Source organism: Melitaea cinxia, chromosome 20, assembly GCF_905220565.1.
Source record: "Melitaea cinxia chromosome 20, ilMelCinx1.1, whole genome shotgun sequence".
NCBI lineage: Eukaryota > Metazoa > Arthropoda > Insecta > Lepidoptera > Nymphalidae > Melitaea > Melitaea cinxia.
Window position 1 is genome coordinate 1,543,535 of NC_059413.1, and position 25,689 is coordinate 1,569,223.

The following is a 25,689-nucleotide window of genomic DNA, read 5'->3' on the forward strand; positions in this document are numbered from 1 at the left end:
AAGTAGCAATATTTCAAATCAAATATTTCACGACACATGACACGACATTGGTCTTAGAAAAAAAGCTTTTATGAGAGTGGGGGTTAGAGATGATATTGATGCTGCCAGATGATTTTGAGAATGAGAAAGAAAATCGTAATTTCGCTCTTAACCTTAGATAAAAAAAATATATTTTTTTTATTGTATATTATTAAAATCATCGACGCCTTCCAAAATGCGACGATGTTCTAAGGTATCGCTCGTCTTGCACTTCACTAGTTTTCTCGCTATTCGCTTATGACGTCATCGGCGTGTCGTCTATACTTGACAACGGCGTGTAGAGAACGGATTAATGACTACGCGCTAGAGATGCGCCAGATTTTAGATATCAGATTTATTATGGCGATTTGATTGATTTTAGTTAATTTGTTTTTTTATTCATTTGCTATTTGTGTGTTAGCTGATAATAGTTTTATGTTTTTTACCTTTTGTTTTATTCAAATATTAAATTATTTATAGAAAATATAACACGTTTGAGTTGAATTTTGAATAGCTAGGTCTGGGTATAATATATATTTATATGTGTATTATTTATATGTATGCTTATCAAAAAAAATATAGCTATACCAGTCAGCTGTTACCTATAACACAAGCATTAAGTTGCTTACTTTAGGAACAGATGACCGTGTGTGTATGTTGTAAATATTTATTTATTTATTATTTATTTATACCTCTTGCGTCACATCCCTAGCGGTCAACTATAGACGACTTCGGCGTTCTGGACATATCATTTACGTGGAATAAAAATGCATGTTTTTATTTCAATGTTTCTCAGTACGTGTAGCTCTAAAAGACTTGTTTTTTATACTCAAATGTTGCGGGGATATTATATTTTCAAAACTGTTGAATTAAAGTACTAGAAATATTTATTTAATAAGTTTATTTAATATTTTTGTGGTCCGGGTTTTTTGTCACCTATAGACGTCGCTGGCGCACAGGACTCGCGAGCCCTTGTCAAGTATAGGTGACTACGGCGGTCAAAAGGTTAAAATCATATTTTAAAAATAATGTCAGTTTTTTTTTATTTAATCTGTCTATGTCTATTTTATTTAATCTACACAATCTTAAGGTTACAAATTATTGATCTTTTAAGTGGTCTTTAAATACATATTAAATATTTTTGTATTATAAAGAAAGAAAAAAAGGTCTTGCTAGAACATGCTTGGCGCGTTGACTCAAAAGGTGGTCACGAATTGTCACACCTTTTTTTTTTTAAATTGGAAACTATATTTTATCAAAAAATAAATTCGTAATTAATCTTTTTTACACGTATAATTGCTGAATATATGCCTATTTATCAATATAGTATATGTCATTGTATTATACCGACTTTGTTTAAAGTTAACACCTGTCCATTATCATATATACAAATATATAAAAGTGGAGTGTCAGTTTGTGATATTAAAATAACCGCTTTTTACTAGATGCATATGGATTGATACACGGTACATATACCAAAACAACATTTTATACAATTTTTGTCTGTCTGTTTGTTCCGGCTAATCTCTGAAATGGTTGGACCGATTTTCACTGGCAGATAGCTGATGTAGTAAGGAGTAACATAGGGTACTTTTATTTTAGAAATTTATTTATTTTATAACACTGCGAACTGATTAATAACTTTTTTTTTTAATTCTACGCGGACGAAGTCGCGGGCACAGCTAGTAAAATAATAATAGCAAAGGAAGGGACCTTACACGTGCGTTTGATTTTTAACCGACTTCCAAAAAAGGAGGAGGTTCTCAATTCGACTGTATTTTTTTTTTTTTTTTTTTTTTTTTTTTTATGTATGTTACATCAGAACTTTTGACCGGGTAGACCGATTTCGACAAATTTTGTTTTAATCGAAAGGTGGTGTGTGCCAATTGGTCCCATTTAAATTTATTTGAGATCTAACAACTACTTTTCGAGTTATATCCAATAATGCGTTTTTACTTGACGCTTTTTTCGTCGACCTACGTTGTATTATACCACATAACTTTCTACTGGATGTACCGATTTTGATAATTCTTTTTTTGTTGGAAAGGGGATATCCCTAGTTTGGTACCGTGATAAGGAAACCAGGATCTGATGATGGGATCCCAGAGAAATCGAGGGAAACTCTCGAAAATCCGCAATAACTTTTTACTGGGTGTACCGATTTTGATAATTTTTAATTTAATCGAAAGCTGATGTTTATCATGTGGTCACATATAAATTTTATCGAGATCTGATAACTACTTTTTGAGTAATCTTTGATAACGCGTAGTTGCTTGACTATTTTTTCGTCGATCTGCGTTGTATTACTTGTCGATGTAATTGAAGTCGGTTTTTTTTTCGTTTGCGCGCAAACACAATTATTTAACATAATTATGGTATCGTAAGGCGAAATTTACGTACAAAGACGGTGATTACACCACAATACACGCATAATTATATCCGAGTATCCTCGATTTACGAATGCTGAAAATATTAGGTAGGTTCGCAGTACAATAATTCCGGGCAACTTTGGACCTCTTAAGAGACAAATTGCGGTAGTTTGTCCATAAACCGTATAGTTTCCTACACGCAGTAATTATGATTTAAGTGGTCTTTTGATTTTGTAATTACCAACTTACATTAGAAAGTTTACAAATTATGTGCGTATCCTGAGAAATAAAAATAGTCGTGGTCAAAAGTTAGATTGATTTTGGGGTAACATGAGAGCAACATTTTTTTTTTCAGCTTAAAAACCTTTTATAATCAATTCTTTTACATTCTGGGTAATGTTCGACCATGATACATGCACAGATGTAAAAATTCTATGTAATTCTTGTCACTTTCGTTCTCTACATTACTAGATTTTTTTGTTATTTATCTGTTCTCTTGAGGTTTTCTCTATATTTTGCTGATCTTCTTGGTCAAAATCAGCAATGCAGTCACCTACACTTCAAGGTAAATTTTGTAGGACTTCAATATGTATGGAAAAATACCACATTTTTTGAATTCAGCTGTCATATTAATACATGCTGGGGATCATTCAATTGAAGCATTGAATTATTAAGCTGGCAAAACACGTTTTTAGTATTGCTTCTCCAGTTTTCCTGCCTCGTTATGTTCGATGCCCTTTGTTAAGCACTGTTCGCCAAGCTGACTTTAAGGATGAAAAATATCCTATGTTTAAAGGAGATGTGTGGATTTTGGGATAAGACAAATAAATTTAATATTAAGCTCTTCACAGTTTTTACACTTATACGATCACTTAAATTGTCACATATTAGATTTTTTTTTCTTTCTTTTTGGTCGACAATTGGTACAAAAATTTTGCAAGGCTTCAAAAATTATCAGCATCAAGCCAGCCAGACCGATACAGCTATTTTTTAATATTTTGGAGCATTGACAAGCCAGTCGGACCAACAATGTTTCCCTTTAAATATGAAGAAAGGAGGGATGAATTCTCCAAAAGCATTCCCAGCAAATGCTATGGTAAACAGACTTGCTGGAATTTTGCACCTGTTCTGGGATGTCTGTTTCCCAGGGTCATCATGAAATCCGCTTTCGTCCATGTCGTATACTCAGGCATACGTCTTCAATCTATTTTTCTAGGCTGTCGAAGAATTTATTCACCATGTCTTCTTTTACTGGGGCTATTTTCCTGGAGATCTTGTAAACATTTTTTTTAAAGCTGGATGCCGTTTCTTATACAGTTTTGCCGACTCGTATCCAGGACTATTTTCTTTAAAGTTTAAACCCATGAACTGTTTTTCCAATGTTATCCAAGTATTTTCATTACAATATTTATTTATATGGCTCTGAGCCGAGACGTGGACACTGACGTAGGGACTGGCTCATAAGTTTAAAGCCATTGGAACGGGCTATGCTTTGGGTTTCTCTCAAAGATTGGATTAGAAATGAGACTATCCGCGAGAGAACGAAAGTAACCGACATAGCCCACAGAATTAGGAATTTGAAGTGGCAGTGGGCTGGTCATCTGTGTCGGAGGACCGATGGCCGTTGGAGCAGGTGTGTCTTAGAGTGGAGCCCGCGTCTTGGCAAACGAATTGAAAACTTGGAAAACGAAAATGAATTTGTGATGCGAAATCCGATAATAATGTTAATTTTTTTACATCGGTTTGAATTATCTATCGCTGACCTTGAAATGAATAATCTTGCACTTTTTGAAAACAAAAATTTCGAATTAGAAAAAAAATCTTCGAATATACGATAGTGTTTCGACATTTTTTTTTAATTTTTTAATTAATCTTACATATAAGATAATATGGACATATGTATCTAGATTATAAAGTGTTCGCAATATGTTGAAGAAAATTAATATAGGTGACGATTTCATATGATTTATGGAACACGTATCTGCTGTATAACGAAATAAAATGTATATGTGTTATACAAATAGGTAGAATATATAATTAATAAAGAAAAATTGAGGTGATATTTCTTGTACTACTTTTATCGTCCGCATATATCATGTGAATCTTCGAGGATGGTTGCGCATTCCACAAACGCAGTCTTGCAAAAACTGACGCAGCAATTCTACAAGTCGCTTTGATTTCCGATGATGATATTAATTTATTGTAAAAAAGCACTGGTGTGGGTACCTATAGTACACTCATAAGAATTGTATGAAATATCATACAAGTTATTTTAGTTAAATTACAGATCAATATTCGAAAGTTTGCTAAAGGTGCATAAAATAATCTGCATAAATGACCCAGTGGATAGAATGTGTGAAAAACTACTTTGGCCAATACATAGGACATGTGTATATATTTTTTAGTGAATCTAAATTTGATAGCCACAATAGACACTATAATTACATTGAGGTAACAGTCATTTACAACATTCTTACTGAAGTTAGTGTACTTAAAATTTGTATAAAATATTAAGTACCTAGATACAAAGCAAGCAATAATTCATATTTTACAAATAAAAAAAAAATTTTTTTGATTAATTAGGGTAATTTGAAAACGATAAACTTCTGTGTTAAAATCTTTATTCATATATCGAGGTCATCATCTGGATCTTCATCATCCCAGTCATCGACTGCGTCTGGTTCATAATAGACCTTACCCTGACCTTCATTTATTTTGCTCATGTATGGTAATTTTAACTTATGCTTTTCCAATTGTTGTGTTTGATCAGTTTCTATCTTGAATGTGGAGAGATTACTTGGTAAAACTTTATCTAGTTCTTCAACTTTATTATTAGCTTTAACAACAGGTGTAAAGTTCAAAGAAGATGTTCTGCTATCATATGATAACATTTCTTCACTCTTATAATATTTACCATTTTTCTTTATTTGAATCCAAACTTTATTTGAAATTGTATTATCATATGATATTATAGCATTTGTTATATAATTTAAATTTATATGTAATTTAGAATGAGGTAATATACAATCTTTGTGTAATACTAATATATATTTCATTACTTTAGAATTGTTTTCTAGATTTCTTAGGTTTCTTAAGCATTCACTCCAACCCATTTCTAATGCCATTTGATTTACTGAATCTATAATGCAAACTAGCTTCTTGGTTTGGTTGGTTGTCGATGAACATTCTTCTTTTAAAAAGCCTTTGAAGCACTGGACAGATCTACCTTTAAAAGCATCCTGCCAAACCTGCACTGAACGTTCATAACAAAATATTTTGATAATACAATCTGTGTTATCAACCAGTTCTGTTAGTATGGGTAATATATTTTTATTGTAATCATCTTCTATCAACAAAGAAGAGGCAGCTTTTAGCTTGAATAAAGTCATCATTAACAATAAAATAATATTACAATTCTATTCTTAAGTTTAATGCCTTGAAGTTGTGCACAAAGGTTGTGCAAGTCGATAAATAATCAAAATAAATGACAACTGCACGTGTTAAAATTTGGTTACAATGCCCGGCGACGAAACCATAGATGATTCATGATCATGATTGATACTAGGGAAGTCAAAAATTATAAATTATTACTTTCTTATAATCGATTATACGAAAATAACAAAATGATTATGTATGAAAGTCGATTTTTAATTAATCATATGCAAAGGAAATAATTGTTTTTTATCGAAAGTATACAAAACTCTATATCTAATATATAAAATTCTCGTGTCGCGGTGTTAAAGTCCTCCGAAGCGGCTTGACCGATTCTCATGAAATTTAGTGTGCATGTTGGGTAGGTCTGAGAATCAAACATCTATTTTTCATACCCCAAAGTTACAAGGGAGAGGGGGGGGGGAATTAAGGGGTTAATAATATAAATGGCAAAAAAACGTTTGCTGGGTCAGCTAGTATATATACACGGTAGTTACCGCAGTAAAGAATGTAGCAACCCCCTCTCTTCCCGTGGGTGTCGTAAGACGCGACTAAGGGATAACACAGTTCCACTACCACCTTGGAACTTAAAAAGCCAACTGATGGCGGGATGACCATCCAACTGCTGGCTTTGAAATAAACAGGCCGAAGACAGGCAGCAGTGGTCTTCGGTGCGACATAGCCAGCCCTGCGGTCACCAACCCACCTGCCCAGCGTAGTGACTATGGGCAACACACATGAGTTCTCACCATTTTTGGCGCGAACTTGTAAAGGTCTATATCCAACAGAAGACTGCGATAGGCTGAAGTGATCTACGTAAGATTGCATGTATAGGTTGGATGAGAATTGCGGAAAACCAGGATGTCTGGCGCGAACTTGGCGAGGCCTATGTCCAGCGGTGGACTGCAATAAGCTGAACTGAAGTATAGACCAGACGTTGAAAAAACAAAGTCCTTTATACTTTACTATTACTTCGTAACTGATAATCCTTATCCACAACTGGTAAAACATAATTTGTTAAATAGCTAGTCTAGCGCTTATTCTATGTCCTGCTGTTAAAGTCTATTCGTAACTTATGTGCAGGATAAACTATCTATAACTGGTGACACAGGCCCTTGTCAAATTAGATTAGTCACTCTTTGTTTGTGACATTGACATTGATGTACCCATTTTTAAAATACGGAAGTAAAAGGCGCAAATCGCAATCGGGCGCAATAATCCGGGCGAATTTGAAATGTATTTGTGCTTGGGTTATTCATAATCATTATAAAAAAGTCAACATGTTTAGTAGAATTATTCCACACAGAAAATTCATTCGGCAAATAGTTTTCGTTCCGGCATACAAACCGCCAGATCAGGAGGATTATGAAAAACTTCGTGAGTTTCTTCAAACTAACGATAGGGTTCTCATATTAACAGGTGCAGGAATATCTACAGAATCAGGTAAACATTGTTACTGTTTTTTTTTATACAACTAGGATGGTAAACAAGCATACGGCTCACCCGATTATAAACAATTAGTATAGCTTATAGACGCCTGCAACACCAGAAGCATCGGATGCGCGTTGCTGACCCTACCCACAATCTCCCACAGGATGTTTATTTATTTTATCCTTTATTGTACACCACAAATATATTACAAATAAAGCATAAAGATAGTTACAGACAGTGAAGTACAATGGGCGGACTTATGGCTAATTAGCCATTTCTTCCAGACAACCCATGTTTACCTTACTCACCCCAGGAACGCAATACTGTTTGAAAGGCGTATTATTTAGCTGAGATAAACCGTAGCCTACTGTTTTAAAATTTCTTGTTGTAAAGCTTTTAACCATGTGTCTGAAATGAATTCTTTGATTTAAGGTATTCCAGATTATCGTTCTGAAGAAGTTGGTTTGTACGCCCGTAGCAATCATAAGCCCATACAGTATCAAGATTTTGTAAAGTATCCTAAAGTGAGACAACGATATTGGGCGAGGAACTTTGTCGGTTGGCCAAAGTTCAGCTCAGTGGAACCAAACACCACACACTACTCCATCAGAGAATTGGAAAAGGTAACAAAGTTATTTGTGGTTACATTCCATTCATTTCTTTTTTTTTTTAAAAGATAAAAAAAAACTTTGACTATTGCAATAATATAAAACTTTTCTTTAAGGCTGGTAAAGTAACAGCAATTGTGACTCAGAATGTAGACAGATTACACCATAAGGCAGGTTCAGAGAATGTTATAGAACTTCATGGGACAGGCTATATTGTTAAATGTATGACATGCCCCTATGAAATAGATCGGTTTAAACTCCAAGATATATTGTTGAAAAATAATCCTAGCATGGAAAGCAGCTTCAGCACAATTAGACCTGATGGAGATGTAGATTTATCTCAGGTATGTAAATATTTTATTTTAACAGCTTATTACTAAGTGCATTAAACTGCAACAAGCAAGTAAATAGAATATCTTTCACGGGGCATTGTGACGTGTGATATGTGAAGCGGAAAACTAATGTTTATGTTTCCGGTTTTAATAATATTTGAATATATTATTATCAGTGTGGCCTCAATTCAAATATAATATAATAGTAAAATATACAATTAATGAGAAAAGACTAAGTTTTAAGTAACCAACAGCTATCCTGTGTCCCATTATAAGTGTTTAAAAGTTATTATAAAACAAACAATAAATGTGGAGATGATGAATAAAGCTTTGAAAATTTTTAGAAATTGAAAAAAAAAATTTTTTTTAGGAATAGTTGTTTTGATTTTTTTTATTTTTTCATTTACAAGAGGTCTTTACCTACTAGTATACAGAACATGCTTGTAAAGTTTTATAATAGGCCGGAAAATCGTTTAGGAGCTAGACCAGATACAATGTGCGAGAGCACTACTCGGTGCCCTTTGTTGAGTTGATAGAGAAAGTTCCATCCAGTTAAATAGAAGTTTATTTAACTTGTCAATGAAATTCATGTCTGTTTTATCGTTTGTGAGCAAACACAATTATTTTAGATGTCCGCGTCACATGGAACGCGTCCTATATTATTCCTATCTCAGTTTTCAAAATGTATATTTACTGAAAATTATTTAAAAATCAATCTTATTTTACAAATTTTAATATTTCTGTAAAAATCATTAAAAAATTATAATCCTTATTTCAGGAACAAGTTGACAATTTCCGAACACCTGTTTGTCCAAAATGTGAAGGTCCTCTTAAACCGGATATTGTATTTTTCGGTGATAACGTTCCCAAAGACCGTGTGGAACAAGTAAGGAAACAGGTTTCTGGTAGTGATGCTGTGTTCGTATTGGGGTCTAGTTTAACCGTCTATTCAAGCTATAGGATAATCTTACAGGCTAAAGAGGAGAAAAAGAAGGTTGCCGTATTAAACATTGGACCCACAAGAGCTGACGACATTGTTGACTTAAAAGTTTCTACAAAGTGTGGAGAAATATTGACAGACTTGTGCAATGTATTTAAAGTAACCTGACATTTTAATAACAATTATACTCGATAAAGTTGTGATAGTTTACCTCATACATTGTAATTTGTTTTAGTTTAGAATGTTTCAGTTAAGTTGTTGATAATTTTAACAAAATTTAATATAAATAAAAGCACAATATTTTGTTAAATAATACCTTGTTTTAATTGATTACAAAACAAGAACTGATACAAATAGATAATTTCTATATCAATATCTACTGACCAAAATAATAAGACAATCATTGAAAAAAAAAAATGGCAAAATTACTTGTTTATGCCATTTTTATGTAGTAAAAAAAAAATTATGATAAAAAAATCTTAAAATGTTTAATTACATTAAATCAATGATGGTAAACAATTAGACATTTGAGATCATTCTAATGCTATTGAGACATTCTTTTAGCGTTCCATATCTAATTCAGGAAGAGCTTATTCTTAGACAATCATGAAATTAGGTAAAAAAATAACGACAAAAGCAGAACCTTCTATTTTTTCGAAGTAGGTTAAAAATAAGAAGCACATTATTAATATGATAGTGCCATGCTTTGGTATTAAAAAATTAGAGTAGCAGTAGAAAAGATTTAATGAGATATGGACTTAACCCACAGACGCTAAATTAGTTTCATATTAAAATCTAATTACTTTTTAAGCACATTCACTTACTCAAAAGTCAAACCTTATCAGTAATTGTTTTTTTTTTTTTTAAATAGACTTATTTACTTAAACCTCATCAACCTTGCTATTCATGTTCATGAATGTTGAAAAGGAACGGCCTGTATCTGACAGTTTTATCAGACAAAACAGGCTATCAGAGCCTATTCCACCTCAATGTATATAAAAAAAAAAAATATTCACAGGTATACATAAATGTCAAAAACTTTTATCTCTTGGCTAACGTTATACGTCAGACAACTTTATCAGTAATCAGGGAAACAGGCTCTGAATATGTTTATTTAATATATAACCCAAAAACCTTTAGGTCAAAGATTTTATCACTGCAAATATAAGATTTTAAATCATTATTCTTATGAGAATTTACGAAACATTCAGTACGTAGATATTAAGTTTACGGCAGTGCTCGATGAGTATATCAGACTTGACAAGGAACCGACAAACGTTTCACACTAATACAAAATGTCATATAACTTACATTTATTTATTTATGAAATTACGATACAATTGAATGTAGATTGTGTACACACAGCAACACGAATAAATAGGCCCGTTCATTTTATTCTCTGTTCATTTTTTTTGAGAACTTTATTATTATCCTCTAAGCTTGTTCAAGATTTTTAAAGTTAAATATTTGATAGCATTTTTTTTATTGAACAGCAATTAATTTCACGTTCAAACGTAAAATCAGGTAATTTTCAAAAATAGTCAAAACACTTGTCAACAATTCCGTCTATGACAGTATGTTAAATAAAATATATATTTTTTTTTAATATGGACAAACAAAATCGTTTTTAGGTATTTTACGTTATACAGCATTTGGTTTAACAGAAATCAAATTGGTTCCAATGCTTAGCAGACACAAAAATTTTGGTCAATAAATTAAAATTTGTATATGGCAACTTACGAAAATTACCTTTTGCAAAACGCCCAAACAGTTTCTCAAGTTTAAATCAAATTCAATTTAGATAATCGTTCATAGAACTTTTCTGTCATAAACACATTCAAATTGCAACACGGCAGTCTTAATATCGCAATGGATTTTTCCACATTCCAATGTTTGTCACTACGATAAAACTGTAATATTAAGCGATCAGAATTGTCTTTGGAGGTGACATTATAAGAAGTAGTCGGCTTGTGGTTTCTTCGAGGGAACGCCCCGGGACTCCTGGGGCGCCGCCTCGAATATTGTGAACTCGCGCTGGAGACTCTCGTTTAGTTCTAATATCGCGGCTACGTTACCGCACCTGTTGGAAATGTTATAAATATATTTATTTCAGTTGTCCTCGATTTTGCAGAATCTTAAATTTTGCAGAATCTTAAATTTTACAATTTATTGATTTTAGAATGATTGTATTTGGTCTTCAAGATATTTCATTGTCAGGTTAATAGGTAAGGCCATAATAAACAGATCACACTGAACGGCCCCACTAAGATTAATTCCTGTGTCGGGGGCCCGGAAACAATACACAAGCACAAACGCCCAGACTACGACAATCATCTGTATGGTCAATACAAATGTTTGCCTTGTGCGGGATCGAACCCGCAACCACTAGCGCTACAGCCACAAACCAGTGCTGTGACTTGCACCGACGCATCGTCAACATTATCTACAAATTAAAATACTGAAGCTCTATTGAAAATTTGTTGAATCATCGAAGTGCCACTCGAAGCCCTTCGTGAGTCACGAGTAGACGGTGGTGTAGTTAGTGGTGTTATGTGGGCGATGGTGCAGACGGTGGTGTTGTTAGTGGTGTTATGTGGGCGATGGTGTAGACGGTGGTGTTGTTAGTGGTGTTATGTGGGCGATGGTGCAGACGGTGGTGTTGTTAGTGGTGTTATGTGGGCGATGGTGTTGTTAGTGGTGTTATGTGGGCGATGGTGTAGACGGTGGAGTTATGTGGGCGATGGTGTTGTTAGTGGTGTTATGTGGGCGATGGTGTAGACGGTGTTGTTAGTGGTGTTATGTGGGCGATGGTGCAGACGGTGGTGTTGTTAGTGGTGTTATGTGGGCGATGGTGTTGTTAGTGGTGTTATGTGGGCGATGGTGTAGACGGTGGAGTTATGTGGGCGATGGTGTTGTTAGTGGTGTTATGTGGGCGATGGTGTAGACGGTGTTGTTAGTGGTGTTATGTGGGCGATGGTGTAGACGGTGGTGTTGTTAGTGGTGTTATGTGGGCGATGGTGTAGACGGTGGTGTTGTTAGTGGTGTTATGTGGGCGATGGTGCAGACGGTGGTGTTGTTAGTGGTGTTATGTGGGCGATGGTGTTGTTAGTGGTGTTATGTGGGCGATGGTGTAGACGGTGGAGTTATGTGGGCGATGGTGTTGTTAGTGGTGTTATGTGGGCGATGGTGTAGACGGTGTTGTTAGTGGTGTTATGTGGGCGATGGTGCAGACGGTGGTGTTGTTAGTGGTGTTATGTGGGCGATGGTGTTGTTAGTGGTGTTATGTGGGCGATGGTGTAGACGGTGGAGTTATGTGGGCGATGGTGTTGTTAGTGGTGTTATGTGGGCGATGGTGTAGACGGTGTTGTTAGTGGTGTTATGTGGGCGATGGTGTAGACGGTGGTGTTGTTAGTGGTGTTATGTGGGCGATGGTGTAGACGGTGGTGTTGTTAGTGGTGTTATGTGGGCGATGGTGTAGACGGTGGTGTTGTTAGTGGTGTTATGTGGGCGATGGTGTAGACGGTGGTGTTGTTAGTGGTGTTATGTGGGCGATGGTGTAGACGGTGGTGTTGTTAGTGGTGTTATGTGGGCGATGGTGTAGACGGTGGTGTAGTTAGTGGTGTTATGTGGGCGATGGTGTAGACGGTGTTGTTAGTGGTGTTATGTGGGCGATGGTGTAGACGGCGGTGTGGACGGTTACCGGTAGCAGTAGTTGGGCGCGGACCAGACGGTGAGCACGGCCTCGTTGAAGTGCCACTTGTAGCCCTCCATGACGAGCTGGTGCGCGCGGCAGATCATGTCGATGTCGTTGGACACGTTGAACTGCGCCACCACGTCCGAGCCGAACAGGTAGCCCGCGCCGCGCGGGGACACGCCCCAGCCCTGCGTGTCTGCGCCGCGACAGTCATAACAATAATAATAATCTCAAAATATGGAGCAGCCCGACTGGGGTAGTACCTCGACCTTACAGAAGATCACAGCTAAATAATACTGTTTTCAAGCGGTATTGTGTTCCTGTTGGTGAGTAAGGTGACCAGAGCTCCTGGGGGGATTGGGGATTGGGTCGGCAACGCGCTTGCGATGCTTCTGATGTTGCAGGCGTCTATAAGCTACGGGAATCGCTTACCATCAGGTGAGCCGTACGCTTGTTTGCCGACCTAGTGATATAAAAAAAAAAAAATAAAAAAAAATAACCACCAATGACAATAATGACCTTGCCCACGAGATTACCGGCATGTGGAATGTAGACTCAACAATAATTGTTCCTATTGTTGTATCGGTTAATGGTCAATTAGCGATGAGTTTCGACCAACACCTTAAGAAACTCTCACTTGACTGTCGGATCAAGGGTCGGATTCAAAAGGCAGTGTTGCTTGAAACGGCCCGCATTGTGAGGAGGTTCCTCAGCCTGGAACCTTAACTACCTGGCCTGACTACGTGGCCTGGGCCTCAACCTGCCATCGGAGGACTACTATTTTTATATTTTTAAATATTTTTATTTGTTTTTTTATAAATATATTAAAAATGTAATCATAAGAAAATATATTGAATAAAAGAAATAATAATAATATTCTTTATTGAACACCATTAAAAGATACAAACAAAACTACTTTTGTTGTTGTATAATTAGAGGAAGATGTACAAAGGCGGTCTTATCGCTAAAAGAGCCATTTCTTCCAGACAACTCGCGAGGTGGACTATACCGTTGGCGCTATTTGTCGTGACCCTACTTTCTGCGCCAGCTTTCTGGGTCCACTTTCCGCCCAGAGTCTCGGTGTAATATATATTTATTTATGTAAAAATATGTGTCAAAGTCAGTTAGCTGCTACTTATAACAGTTGCCTTCCTTACGAATAGAGGACCGTGTGTGTATGTTATAGATACAAAAAGATTTAGTTTGTAGTACGCTCGACCATAGATGTAGACTGTACTTACTAATTATCGTACTTATAAATTATCTACTTGGGAGCGGCCAGTCTGAGGAAGTACCTCAACCTTACAGAGGATCACAGTAGATAAGATACAGCTTGCAATGCTCCTGGACTACAATGCACAGACTGCTTGCCGTCAGGTGGTTCGTACGCTTGTTTGTCACATTTATAGCAAGTTAAATAAGCGTTTATCATACACATACGATTTTTTTATACGACTAGGTCGACACTCTGGGTCGGTTGATATTTTTAACGTTCGAAACTTAATTTTTGTTTTAGATAACAGACATGGTCTGAGCGGCTACCGCCATAAAAGGCGATGACAAATCATAAGCACGAAACTTGTCCAATTGTGTTTTTTTTTATGCGATAAATTTTTGTAAATATATAACCTAAGTGCGATGTTGTATGATTCGACAGAGCTCTTATCAACAGAATAAAAAAACCTGTCTGGCAGGGAGTTTTTTTCGCAACTGATTGCCAAAACACCTTCAAAAATTAAGTGCTATGATAGTTTCTATATAATGTATTAGCAAGAATTTAAGGTCATTTCTTCTTATTCCTCTTTTTTTTTTTTCATGTCACTAGGTCGGCAAACAAGCGTACGGCTCACCTGATGGTAAGCGATTACCGTAGCTTATAGACGCCTGCAACACCAGAAGCATCGCAAGCGCGTTGCCGACCCAATCCCCAATCCCCCCAGGAGCTCTGGTCACCTTACTCACCAACAGGAACACAATACTGCTTGAAAACAGTATTATTTTGCTGTGATCTTCTGTAAGGTCGAGGTACTACCCCAGTCGGGCTTGCTCCATATTTTGAGCAGGAAATTCCTGCTGTGCCCTACCTCAGTTGAGGTCAGGTCTTTTCAATAGAATTGGTCTGTCGCAAAAAAAAAACCAAAAATTTGGACGAGTTTATGATGGCCAAAAAGTTGGTTTATTATTTGTCTAATATCGAATAAGTAATGAAGTCCATTTCTGGGCGTATATTTGATCCCCACTTTTTACGACAGTCGCCGCTTAGACTAATGTACAAATAAATATATAGTACACCCAGATCCAATACAATCTTGGAGCAAAAAGCATGGTCACTGCCAACTACGCCAATTGACAACCATTAATTTACATAGGTATAGGTACATTACTACAAAACTACTCTATTTTTATTAGGAAAAAGAAATTGAGATTAATACCACATTATTAAATTATTTAAAACGGGATATTTACCAAGTCTTTTATTTTATTTAGTGGAGCTCGATGTTTCGACATGATCTACGAATGTCTTGTTCACGAGATGGGGATTGCAAATATCCCGTTTTAAGTAAAATTAGTATTGAAAATAACCCTTTCCTCAAAATTTTCACGCATGGCATGGTGCTCGGTATATTATGTAACTTATTAAAGGCGTTCGATTACGTCGACCACGGGATTCTATTAACTAAACTTGAGTATTACGGTGTTAAGGGTAAAGTTTTTATGTCATTGCTTCGTATCTGTGTAATAGAATTCAATAGGAATTAATAAATGGAAAGATGACTTCTGGATCTGTGCTAAAAAATGGCGTTCCACAGGGATCGATGCTAAGTCCTTTTTTTTTAATATATATAAATTATGTGTCATTTCATATTAAGGATTTATGATAGTGTTATTTGCTGATCATGATGCATCGCTTATTTTTAAAGTCGATAGGAAAAAAGTAAATTATGACGACGTGAACATTTCTTTATCGCGAATTCAAGAACCAACAACCTTTTTTTGAACGCCAAGAAAGCCAAGTGCGCTAGGAAAGTTTGTCAACTGACCGACGTTTGGTACTGCGCGAATAATATATTTTAGCTATTTCCATAGTTATGTCTTACATTCTGTTGTTGTCGGGTAAAGCTATAGATATCGAGACTGTTTATTGTGCAAAAGAGATCTGATCGGGGCATTTATCATATATCTTGAAGCTTGATTCTCTAATGTAGAAATATTAACAATTCCGTCACAATATATTTATAACAATATTATGTATTTAACAAAAATATCGATTGTTTTGATATAAATAGTGATAATCGGGGTATAAACTACTAATAGTTAAATGTAATTTTTAACGGACTTCAAAAAAGGAGGAGGTCACTCAATTCGACTTGTATATATATATATTTATGTATGTTCAGGGATAACTTTGTCGATTATGAACCGATTTTGATAATTCTTTTTTTGTTGGAGAAAGGAGATAACCCTGGTGTGGTACCATGATAAGAGAACCAGGATCTGATGATGGGATCCCAAAGAAATCGAGAGAAACTCAAAAATCCGCATAACTTTTTACTGGGTGTACCGATTTTGATGATTTTGAAGTTAATCGAAAGCCGATGTTTATCATGTGGTCACATTTAAATTTCATCGAGATCTAATTACAACTTTTGGAGTAATCTTTGATAACGCGTATTTATTTGTATTTTTTTTTTTGGTCTAATTACGTTGTATTACTTGTCGATATAATTGAAGTCGGTTTTTTTTAGTTTGCCTGCAAACACAATTATACATTTAAAAAGTACGTACCTTCTGGATCACTCCATAACAAGTCACACATGGGTCCATCATGGGGCACTTCCTGTTTCCGGTCGATGGTTCGTATTTGGTCTAACGTCTGTATGGAAGGGCTGAGCCCTCCGTGAACGCAGAATATTCGACCATCTATAATCGCCGACAGTGATAGATAGTCAAATATTTCTGTACAATACCTAAAATTTTAATTAAAATATAATTAATTAGATGTGGTCCGCGGTTTCGCCTGCGTAAATTTGAGGAAAAAACGTGTATACTAATATAATCAAAAGCCTATAAGCATAAGTATATATTAAGCCTTCCTTGATAAATGGAATATCTCACAAAAATATCGATTCAGACGAAGTCTGTACATGTGAGAGATTTAGGAAAATCAATTATTAGCATTAGCAGGTGATCAATGAAAACTATAAGTTACTGAGAGGTTATCAGATGGGAAAGAAGCTTCAGCCTGATAGTACAGTCCACTGCTGGACATAGGCCTCCACAAGTTTGTGCCAAAAATGGCGTAAACTCATGTGTTTTGCCCATAGTCACCACGCTGGGCAGGCGGGTTGGTGACCGCAGGGCTGGCTTTGTCGCACCGAAGACGCTGCTGCCCGTCTTCGGCCTGTGTATTTCAAAGCCAGCAGTTGGATGGTTATGCCGCCATCGGTCGGCTTTTTAAGTTCCAAGGTAGTAGTGGAACTGTGTTATGCTTTAGTCGGCTCCTTCGACATCCACGGGAAGAGAGGGGGTGGATATATTCTTACTGCCGTAGCCTCACAACAGTACAGTCATCATCACATCATCATCATCATTCAGTTCAGTTACATGTATTTGTAACTGAACTGAATGATGGGAGGATATGTACTGTCTGTGAATTTAGGTTCAAACGCTTCTATCGAGTGTGGTTGGTGATACAGCAATCCTTTCGTCAATGGTTTTCTGATATACCAGACATTATTTGGTACTTCTACTGTTATTTTACTGTCTTGTACACTTATAATTTCTTTTTTGTTTATCATAAAATGTATTTTCTCAGTATGCGAATTTATTGTAATTCTTATACCGTTACCAATTTATTTTCTGTAGAACCAAGTCTAATACAACGTTACGCTTCAGCCTATAATATCCCACTGTTAGCCTCTTTTCCCATGTAGGAGAAGGATCAGAGCTTAATCCACCACGCTGCTCCAATACGGGTTGGTGGATATATTCCCTACTACGAGTAACGATCGCTATCAGGTGTACATGATAACAGCCGGGACCGACGGCTTAACGTGCTCTCCGAGGCACGGAGGCACGTTGGGGACACCCACAAGGACTGCACAAACACCCATACGATGTTAATTCCTTAAATTTTAAAAATATAGTTTTGAAAACTAACTCTTGAGTTTTGCTTTAAAATAGTCTTACCTCCAAACAGTGATTGATCCATATTTCCTTAAGCACTCGTCGTAAAATCCATATACCTGTGTTATTTGTCTCGACTCGTGATTCCCTCTTATCAGTGTTATTCGATCGGGATAACGAACCTAGTACATACAAGCAAAATTTATATTATTGAATTATTATTTTAATGTCATACTTCGATACTATAAATTTTAATATAGAATTACTTATAACATTAACAAAAATGATACATATACATGGGCATATCCAGAATTTTGTAAGGGGTAGGACAGAAGCATATAATTGTAAAAATTGAATAAGTACAAAGTAGAAAGTTGAAAGTGGTTTTTTATTTAGTTTTAATATCTTAACTATTTCAATAATATCTTGAATAATTAAGATATTTAATAATTTAAATTATAAATCTAAAAAACTTCTGTTATTAGCTTCGTCAGAGTGGGGGGAATGCCCCATCTGGCCCCACTGCGGGTACGCCCATGTCTGTAATATGTATTGATATTACCTAACCATTATTATTATTACTACCGATTAGCGGTGTTCGATCCCAGCTCATGGGCCAGATGTTTGCCGTGGTCCAGGCGTTTATGTGTCTTTCCGGACCCCCGACACAAGAGTAAATGCTATTAGGCGCTGTTGAGTGTGAGGAGTTTTCTTATTGTTTTCTTTATTTATATATATATGCTATATATCTATGTTAATATAATCCTAAGGTTTTAACACTTTTTCAATTTAACTTATGTTTAAAAGTATAAATTTATAACTATATAAATTCTATGAATTAAGCTGTAGATATTTTCCACCTCTCAAACAACATAAACCGTCTTTTTCACTGATTTTAAGTTATTCCCATGGATGACCAATATACTGATTTATCAACACACATTTTTTTCAACAATTGGCTGTTGTAATATTATTTAGTGCTTACATAAACTAGATATAACATAAGTTACGAATAGACTTTACCAGCAGTATGAACAGGCCATTAGGATGTGTTTCACCTCAATTAAGTAGGCACAATTTTTAGATTCTCAACTGCATGATGAAATATGCAATAAATATAATGGAAATTGATGGAGAAAAGAATAATTTGTCAAGTATTATCTGTTGGATACTGCAACTGGTAAAACAAGCCCTTAGTGAGGTAACCTCGCAACCGACTAGATAACTATCTATCTATCAACTACTTTATCATCATTCCAGCCTGTTGCAGTCCACTGCTGGACATAGGCCTCCACAAGCTCGCGCCAAAAATGCGTGAACTCATGTGTGTTGCCCATAGTCACCACGCTGGGCAGGCGGGTTGGTGACCGCAGGGCTGGCTTTGTCGTACCTAAGACGCTGCTGCCCGTCTTCGGCCCGTGTGTTTCAAAGCCAGCGGTTAGATGGTTATGCCGCCATCGGTCGGCTACTAGTTCGGCTAAGTTCCAAGGTGTTAGTGGAACCTTGTTGTCCCTTAGTCGCCTCTTACGTCACCCACGGGAAGACAGGGGGTGGCTATATTCTTTGCTCAACTACTTTATACATATATCTAAATAAATAAACTTCATTCTTAAATTAGAAATTGTTCAGGTTCTGACAATATGAAAGAACAAATCCAAAGCCACCATATCTTCTTCTTTAAAGACTATGGCTCCATCAGCTTTTCGCCGATGATTTGTCCAATGACAAATGCTGAAAGTGTATTGAAGTCCAGAGACAGGGAACCACCACATCACTTTATAATGAAATGACAACACAGATGTTGTTAAATAGAAGAAAAATGACATTCATAACTTTACTCATCATAATAAAATGTTTATCATTGTAACTAATAATTACAATTAAGTCACACGTTTTTGACGTTAAACAGAAACTTTTGGAAAAATTAACCTAAACAGATCTTTAATTCGTATATTAATAATTAAAATTGAAAAAGTCCAAACTTACTTTCAATGCAAGTAATAACAGGAATGTTTCGACTGAATAAAAACCTCTGTCTACAAAGTCTCCCATAAATAAGTAATTTGTTTCAGGTACGTCACCGCCGACTTTGAACAGCTCTTTCAGATCATAAAACTGACCGTGGATATCTCCACACACCTGCAATAACATTATTACCATAAATATATAGATATACATCATTGAAGTAAATCTTTTTCAAATAACTTCAATTATTAGATAATCATTGGGCTTTTCTTATTTAAATTAATTATGTTTTAACCTCAGGGCTACTTATTCAGGACCTAATTACTTTCCTATACAGACTATCTTTCCCAGTCTTATAAAATTGTAATGTTTTACTATGAGAACCGAAAGTTTGGATTTTTTCACATTACAACCCGTCCCAAATAATTATGCTGCATCATTAAATATTATCCATGTCCACAACAAAACAAAAATAACATACATAACAATAAAAGAGTTTTCATTTAAAGATCAAGATATGATGTCTCTTCCCAGAAATTCTTGTAAATTTAAGATTTTATTTAACATACAGTAATTTATATATCCTGTGGAGGTCAAATTCGTAATTGTTTTTTTTTTTTTATGTTATCATCTATCATATCATCTAATTTTACTTTTTACTTTATTAAGTTTATTATAATAATACTCATTCTAACTAATTTAGTAGAATAATGTCGATTGACTAGTTTAATAGCTATCAGTTGTGCCAGTGAAGCACGTTTCATTTCGCCAACGTCACGAATGGAGAAGACAGGAGTGAGATTACTGAAACGGCTAAATATGTATAATACATATAATAGTGTTAAGCATTAAGATTAAAAGGAGGTCATAATGAATACCGTGACAGGAGAGTCGACCCGTTGGACGTTGCTTTCTTCTACAAGGATCTCGCGGGCTTTCGCACAGAGGGCTTTAACCTCTGCTTCCATTATAATCTCACATCGTTTCAGTTGCTCGATTTGACGATCTAAGTCACTCGTGTCAGACATCGTTTCAAATTATAGTGACCTAAATCTGCAAAACATTGAAAAACGTAAATTTGTAAGAGGGTACTAATGCCATTTCGTTTTGCATAAAAATGGTGCTAACTGGCCGACGGATGTAAAAGGAGTTTTATTATTAAACTAATATAAGCACTTTAAGTAAAGAAATACTTACAATTAGAATTTTCACTTAGTTTTTTGTATTATAACCATTAGCACTACCAATTATTATGTCTTAAAAATAATCACAAATTATCATATAATTATAGACAGTTCATAGACAAGAAATACAAATACCACAGCTTTGTGAACTGTCGTAGTGAGTACAGATAATAAATACGTGGATTTAGTTAAAAAAAATGTAAATATTTTTTTATTTGAAAGGTTGTATAAAGATTTTAAACTATAATAAACTGCCCGAGCTTCTTTATTTTGCATTCGTTGGTTTAAATATTTCTTTGCAAAGTTTTAGTGACGTAAACGTCACTAGATTTATAAAAGGAACAACAATTTTTAAACATGAACAGTAAAAAATAAAGTAGAAAAGTTTTACGAAAATTCAGTATCGCATGTTACGAAAATTATTACGGTATGAAGCTTGTAATTTTAGGACTAGGAATAACGATTTAATTTTGTAGTAAAGTAGTTTTGAAATTTAAAAAAAATATATTTTAAGCATAATTAAACAGATATATATTTTAACAATATTTTAGATGAGAGCTAAATTACCTAAAATAGCATAAAAAAGACGTATTTAGTAATCCTTTGCAAATCATAAATTACATTTATCACAAGTATAGCGCTAACTTTATTGAACCCTAAGCGGGGCGTTGGGGAAGCGTTGGGGTGTAGAGAGCATGCAAACTTGATGCAAACGAAATGAAAGTGAACTATGTTTGACATTTGACGGTGACGTAAATGACGTAATTCTTATCTTAGATACGTAGTTCTAATCTGTGGTGTTATTGTATAACGAAGGTAAATTATCTTCGTGTGTGTAAATTGTGTGCTGTGTATGTTATTATTGTTGTTTTCTACTTGTCAAATATTGTGTACTCCATCGGCGCGGCTTTATAATTGTAAATAATATCGATTTTGGTCGTATTGATTAGTGTTTTCGTTTAGTGCAGTTAATTTCAAGGAAAATGGGAAATATTCACACCGTGGGCCCGAACGAAGCGCTAATTGTATCAGGTATGTTGCATTAATTTTTTTTTTCATAATATTTTTTATAAATATTAAGTTAATAAATTGCTACAAACATTATTCAACTATGGTCGTAAGTTTATTTTTAGCTGATAACAGAATACATGAGACAAAAGATGTGTCATGTTAATAATCTCCACATAATGATACTAGCCAGTCTAAACAAAAATTACAAGGACATTTCATTTCCGACTCCCGAAGTTAACCAATGTCATTCATGTTTTATACAGTTTTTCGTATGAACATCATAATATACTTATCGCTATTATAAACAGGAATTATGTTTTTATCGGTATATTAATGACTGAAATAAAAATTGAGGAAAAACTACGTGAAATGATTATGTTATTAGACGTATGTTGCGGTTTATTAATCTGATCAGACTGGAATTGAAAATTTTGTGTAAGAAAAAATCATCTATGTGAAGTATTTATGTTACTAGGTATATAAAAATACCGGCCCAGATATCGTCTATTTATGGAATCGTAAAAATTTATGTACTTAACATGCTATCTTTGTTTATCTTTTTCAAGAGTCTAGAAGTATGTTTGACGCTTTAAGACATAAACCAATTCATTACAATTTGCATAAACATGACAGCATATTTTACCCCTTTTAAAATAATTACGGAAAATTCCAACAAAACGCTATCAAAAAGATATACCTATGTATTAAGTACTAGAAACCTAGAGGCGAAAAGGCGGAATAAATTTCTATCATATGTACATCAAGCGCTAGACAGATGACATCATCCTTATATACCTACATTCCCAGTAGTACTCATTCAATAATGAGTTTAGTAGCTTAAATAGTGACTAACCAATGTAACCTCCCTATTCGTGTCCCCTGTTCGGACGGGCCGAATTAGGGTTACTTCTCAGAATTAATTCAAGGCCATTTGAAAAAAAAATGTATGAGTGATGATGTAAGTAATTGAATTTAAATCATTTATATAAATAAAAGCGAATGGCCTAAATGTATGTACGCGCATAACGAACGACTATATGAGTATTTTATTATGGGAATCTTTTTTTTTTGTTCGTTGTTAGGGCATGGTTGTGTTAAAGAAAAAAAAATATATATGGCGGCACGAAGTTCGTACGGTGAGCTACTTTTAATAATAATAATAATATGTATGTAATTCCTTGGTAATATTTATCATACAAAATAAAAAAATAAATACAAAATTAATTTTTTCCGCTATAAGTACGAGGCTCCAGGTTAGCGAGTGTATATATTAGTAGGTATATATACTCGTATTTTATCAACACAATAATAAATAATAATATACATTTATTAACACATTTAACACAATATATCAATGCCTTTGTTAATTTCACTTAAAATTTCAGTTTACACTTTTGTTGACACGGCACTGCGTTAAAGAAACGTTACACGCAATACACCTGTTAAAAATCTTACACCTACCATATTTCACATTCTATTTTTTTTGTTTACTGTTTTAATTTTTAATATAATTGTTTGTTCTCAAATAATAAAAAAAAGGCAAAAAAAACTTCAATTTACCTCGATACGTAATACATCTTAGGTAGTCGAAATAATAATCAATTAAATACATATTGTTAGGGATAACTCAAAAACAACTCGTCTGATCTCGATTAAATTTAAATGGGACCACGTGATAAGCACCAGCTTTTGAATATAAAAACAATCATCAAAATCGTTACAGAAAGTAAAAAGTTACGAAACAACACAAAAAAATATAGTTGAATTGAGAACCCCATTTTTTTAAGTCGGTTAAATGCGATTATTATCAACCGCACCCAAAGGCTCGTGCAATTTTATTTTTAGTTATTTAAAGTTGAATGTTGTTTAAAATTATGTGATCTATGTGTATAACGTGTTAAATAGTATTTTTGTGTTTGAGGTATTATTTGACGTCGAATATAAGTGGAATAAACAATTTTTTTACTAGTTTTTTTATGAACTACGTCAAAAACGCGTTAACGTTATGAGTTTTGCACAATTTTTAAGACCTATCGTTTTCTCGCAAACGAAAAAACCGAATCGAACTATATATACTAGTTAGATCTTGATTAAATTCTATGGGATCACAAGATAAAGGACCAGCTTTCGAACATTAAAAGAATCATCTGCTTTTATGATTCTTTCTAAAATCCGATACCTTAAGCTCATACTATATATATTATACTGATAATGCTTGCTAAAATCGGTACACCTAGTAAAAAGATATGAGGTAACAAACGTACAAAAAAAACATACAGTCAAATTGAGAACCTTCTAATTGAAATTCGGTTAAAATCGAGGATTCAAATAAGTGCGTTTTGCTTTTATAGTATAGAAGTCAGTTTTAAGGATATATCAGTTAAAAATATGACTGTATAGCCAATAATCTCAAACTTGTTACAAGGTCATAGCGGAAATAGCAGGAAATATCTTGTTCAAAATCTGGAGATGCCCGAATGAGGAAGTTCATTTCTTCCTGTGTTGAGTGAGGTAGCCAACTAGCCATAGGATGTGCTGAGTTGACAGCGGAAATAAGGTCGGCAACATCTACTTTGAAATAAAAAAAAAAATAAAAAAAAAATTTGCATGTTTTTAGAATAAAAAAGGACATGGGTTCACATAAGCCCGTGGATCTATATCACTTGTAAAAAAAAAGGTCGGCAACACGTCGCATTTTACTTACGATTCTCCTGGTTTTCTAGGCGTCCATAGGATACGGTCATACTAAATATGCAAATATGCAATGAACAATTCATTCCAACATTCCTTCGTACTATTCTTTTCTAGAAATATTATTCAAATGGAAATTTTGCTATCGACTATAGTTAATGTAGCAAGTAGCATAAAGTACGATTCAGCCTGTAATATCCCACCGCTGGGCATAAGTCTCTTTCTCCATGAGGAGGACTGCAACTTAATCCACCACTCTGGTCCATTGCGGGTTGACGGATATGTTTACTACTACGAATAACGATCATTATCACGTATTTATGATAACAACCGGGACATATAAACCGCCAAAAAATATTTGTACTAATACCAATATCCATCTACCACTACGCACCGTTCGTCTAATGTCATAAAATTTGAATCTACGATCACGTTGTAAGAGAACACAAAATTGTAATCTATAATATAAAAATGAGTCGCTGAATGTGTTGCTAAGCGCAAAACTCGAGAACGGTTGGACCGATTTCGCTAATTCTTTTTTTAAAATATTCCTTGAAATACGAGGATGGTTCTTACGGAGAGAAAAATTCTAAAAAAAAAAATTTAAATTTCCTGAATAAGCCTAAAAACAACACTTTTCTATACTCCCATACAAAAGATTTGTGATAATACTTAAAAGTCAATTTGAACTTTAATACCATACGATAAAGTTTGTGTTAGGCGATACGAAGTTCGCCGGGTCAGCTAGTATTAAATAAATATAGCAATGAAAATATTTAATAATACTATAAATAATTTATAAGACTTCATCTTGTTCCATTCAAAGTTGAAGAAGTATTTTAGTGTCCACGAGTTGCTAAAATGAACACTAGTTCTTTCCGACCTCG

General features: G+C 34.7%; 4 protein-coding genes across 4 annotated transcripts in view; 2 read left to right on the forward strand and 2 right to left on the reverse strand.

Moving 5' to 3' along the window:
• Positions 1-4,991: 4,991 nt before the first annotated feature.
• On the reverse strand, positions 4,992-5,921 carry LOC123663422 (elongator complex protein 5). Its single transcript, XM_045598107.1, has one exon. The coding sequence runs from the start codon at positions 5,777-5,779 to the stop codon at positions 5,012-5,014; it is 768 nt and encodes a 255-aa protein (XP_045454063.1). The 5' UTR covers positions 5,780-5,921; the 3' UTR covers positions 4,992-5,011.
• Positions 5,922-7,084: 1,163 nt separating this feature from the next.
• LOC123663575 (NAD-dependent protein deacylase Sirt4) lies at positions 7,085-9,443 on the forward strand. The gene is made up of 4 exons (XM_045598247.1): positions 7,085-7,262; positions 7,683-7,873; positions 7,975-8,202; positions 8,969-9,443. Exons 1-4 carry the CDS (start codon positions 7,100-7,102, stop codon positions 9,296-9,298), a joined length of 912 nt encoding a protein of 303 aa, XP_045454203.1. The 5' UTR covers positions 7,085-7,099; the 3' UTR covers positions 9,299-9,443.
• Positions 9,431-20,932, reverse strand: LOC123663616 (serine/threonine-protein phosphatase 4 catalytic subunit; the record flags this gene model as incomplete). The annotated part of the gene is made up of 6 exons (XM_045598286.1): positions 9,431-11,210; positions 12,831-13,020; positions 16,611-16,792; positions 18,015-18,133; positions 19,938-20,090; positions 20,795-20,932. Coding segments are annotated over 6 exons (912 nt in total), but the record flags the coding sequence as incomplete, so codon positions are not given.
• A 937-nt stretch (positions 20,933-21,869) lies between these two features.
• The window catches only part of LOC123663574 (flotillin-2), a 324,503-nt gene continuing 320,683 nt past the window's right edge, over positions 21,870-25,689 (forward strand). The window contains exon 1 of the mRNA XM_045598246.1: positions 21,870-22,132. Within this exon, the coding sequence (XP_045454202.1) occupies positions 22,084-22,132 (49 nt within the window). The 5' untranslated portion in view covers positions 21,870-22,083. The remainder of the gene's footprint in view (positions 22,133-25,689) is intronic.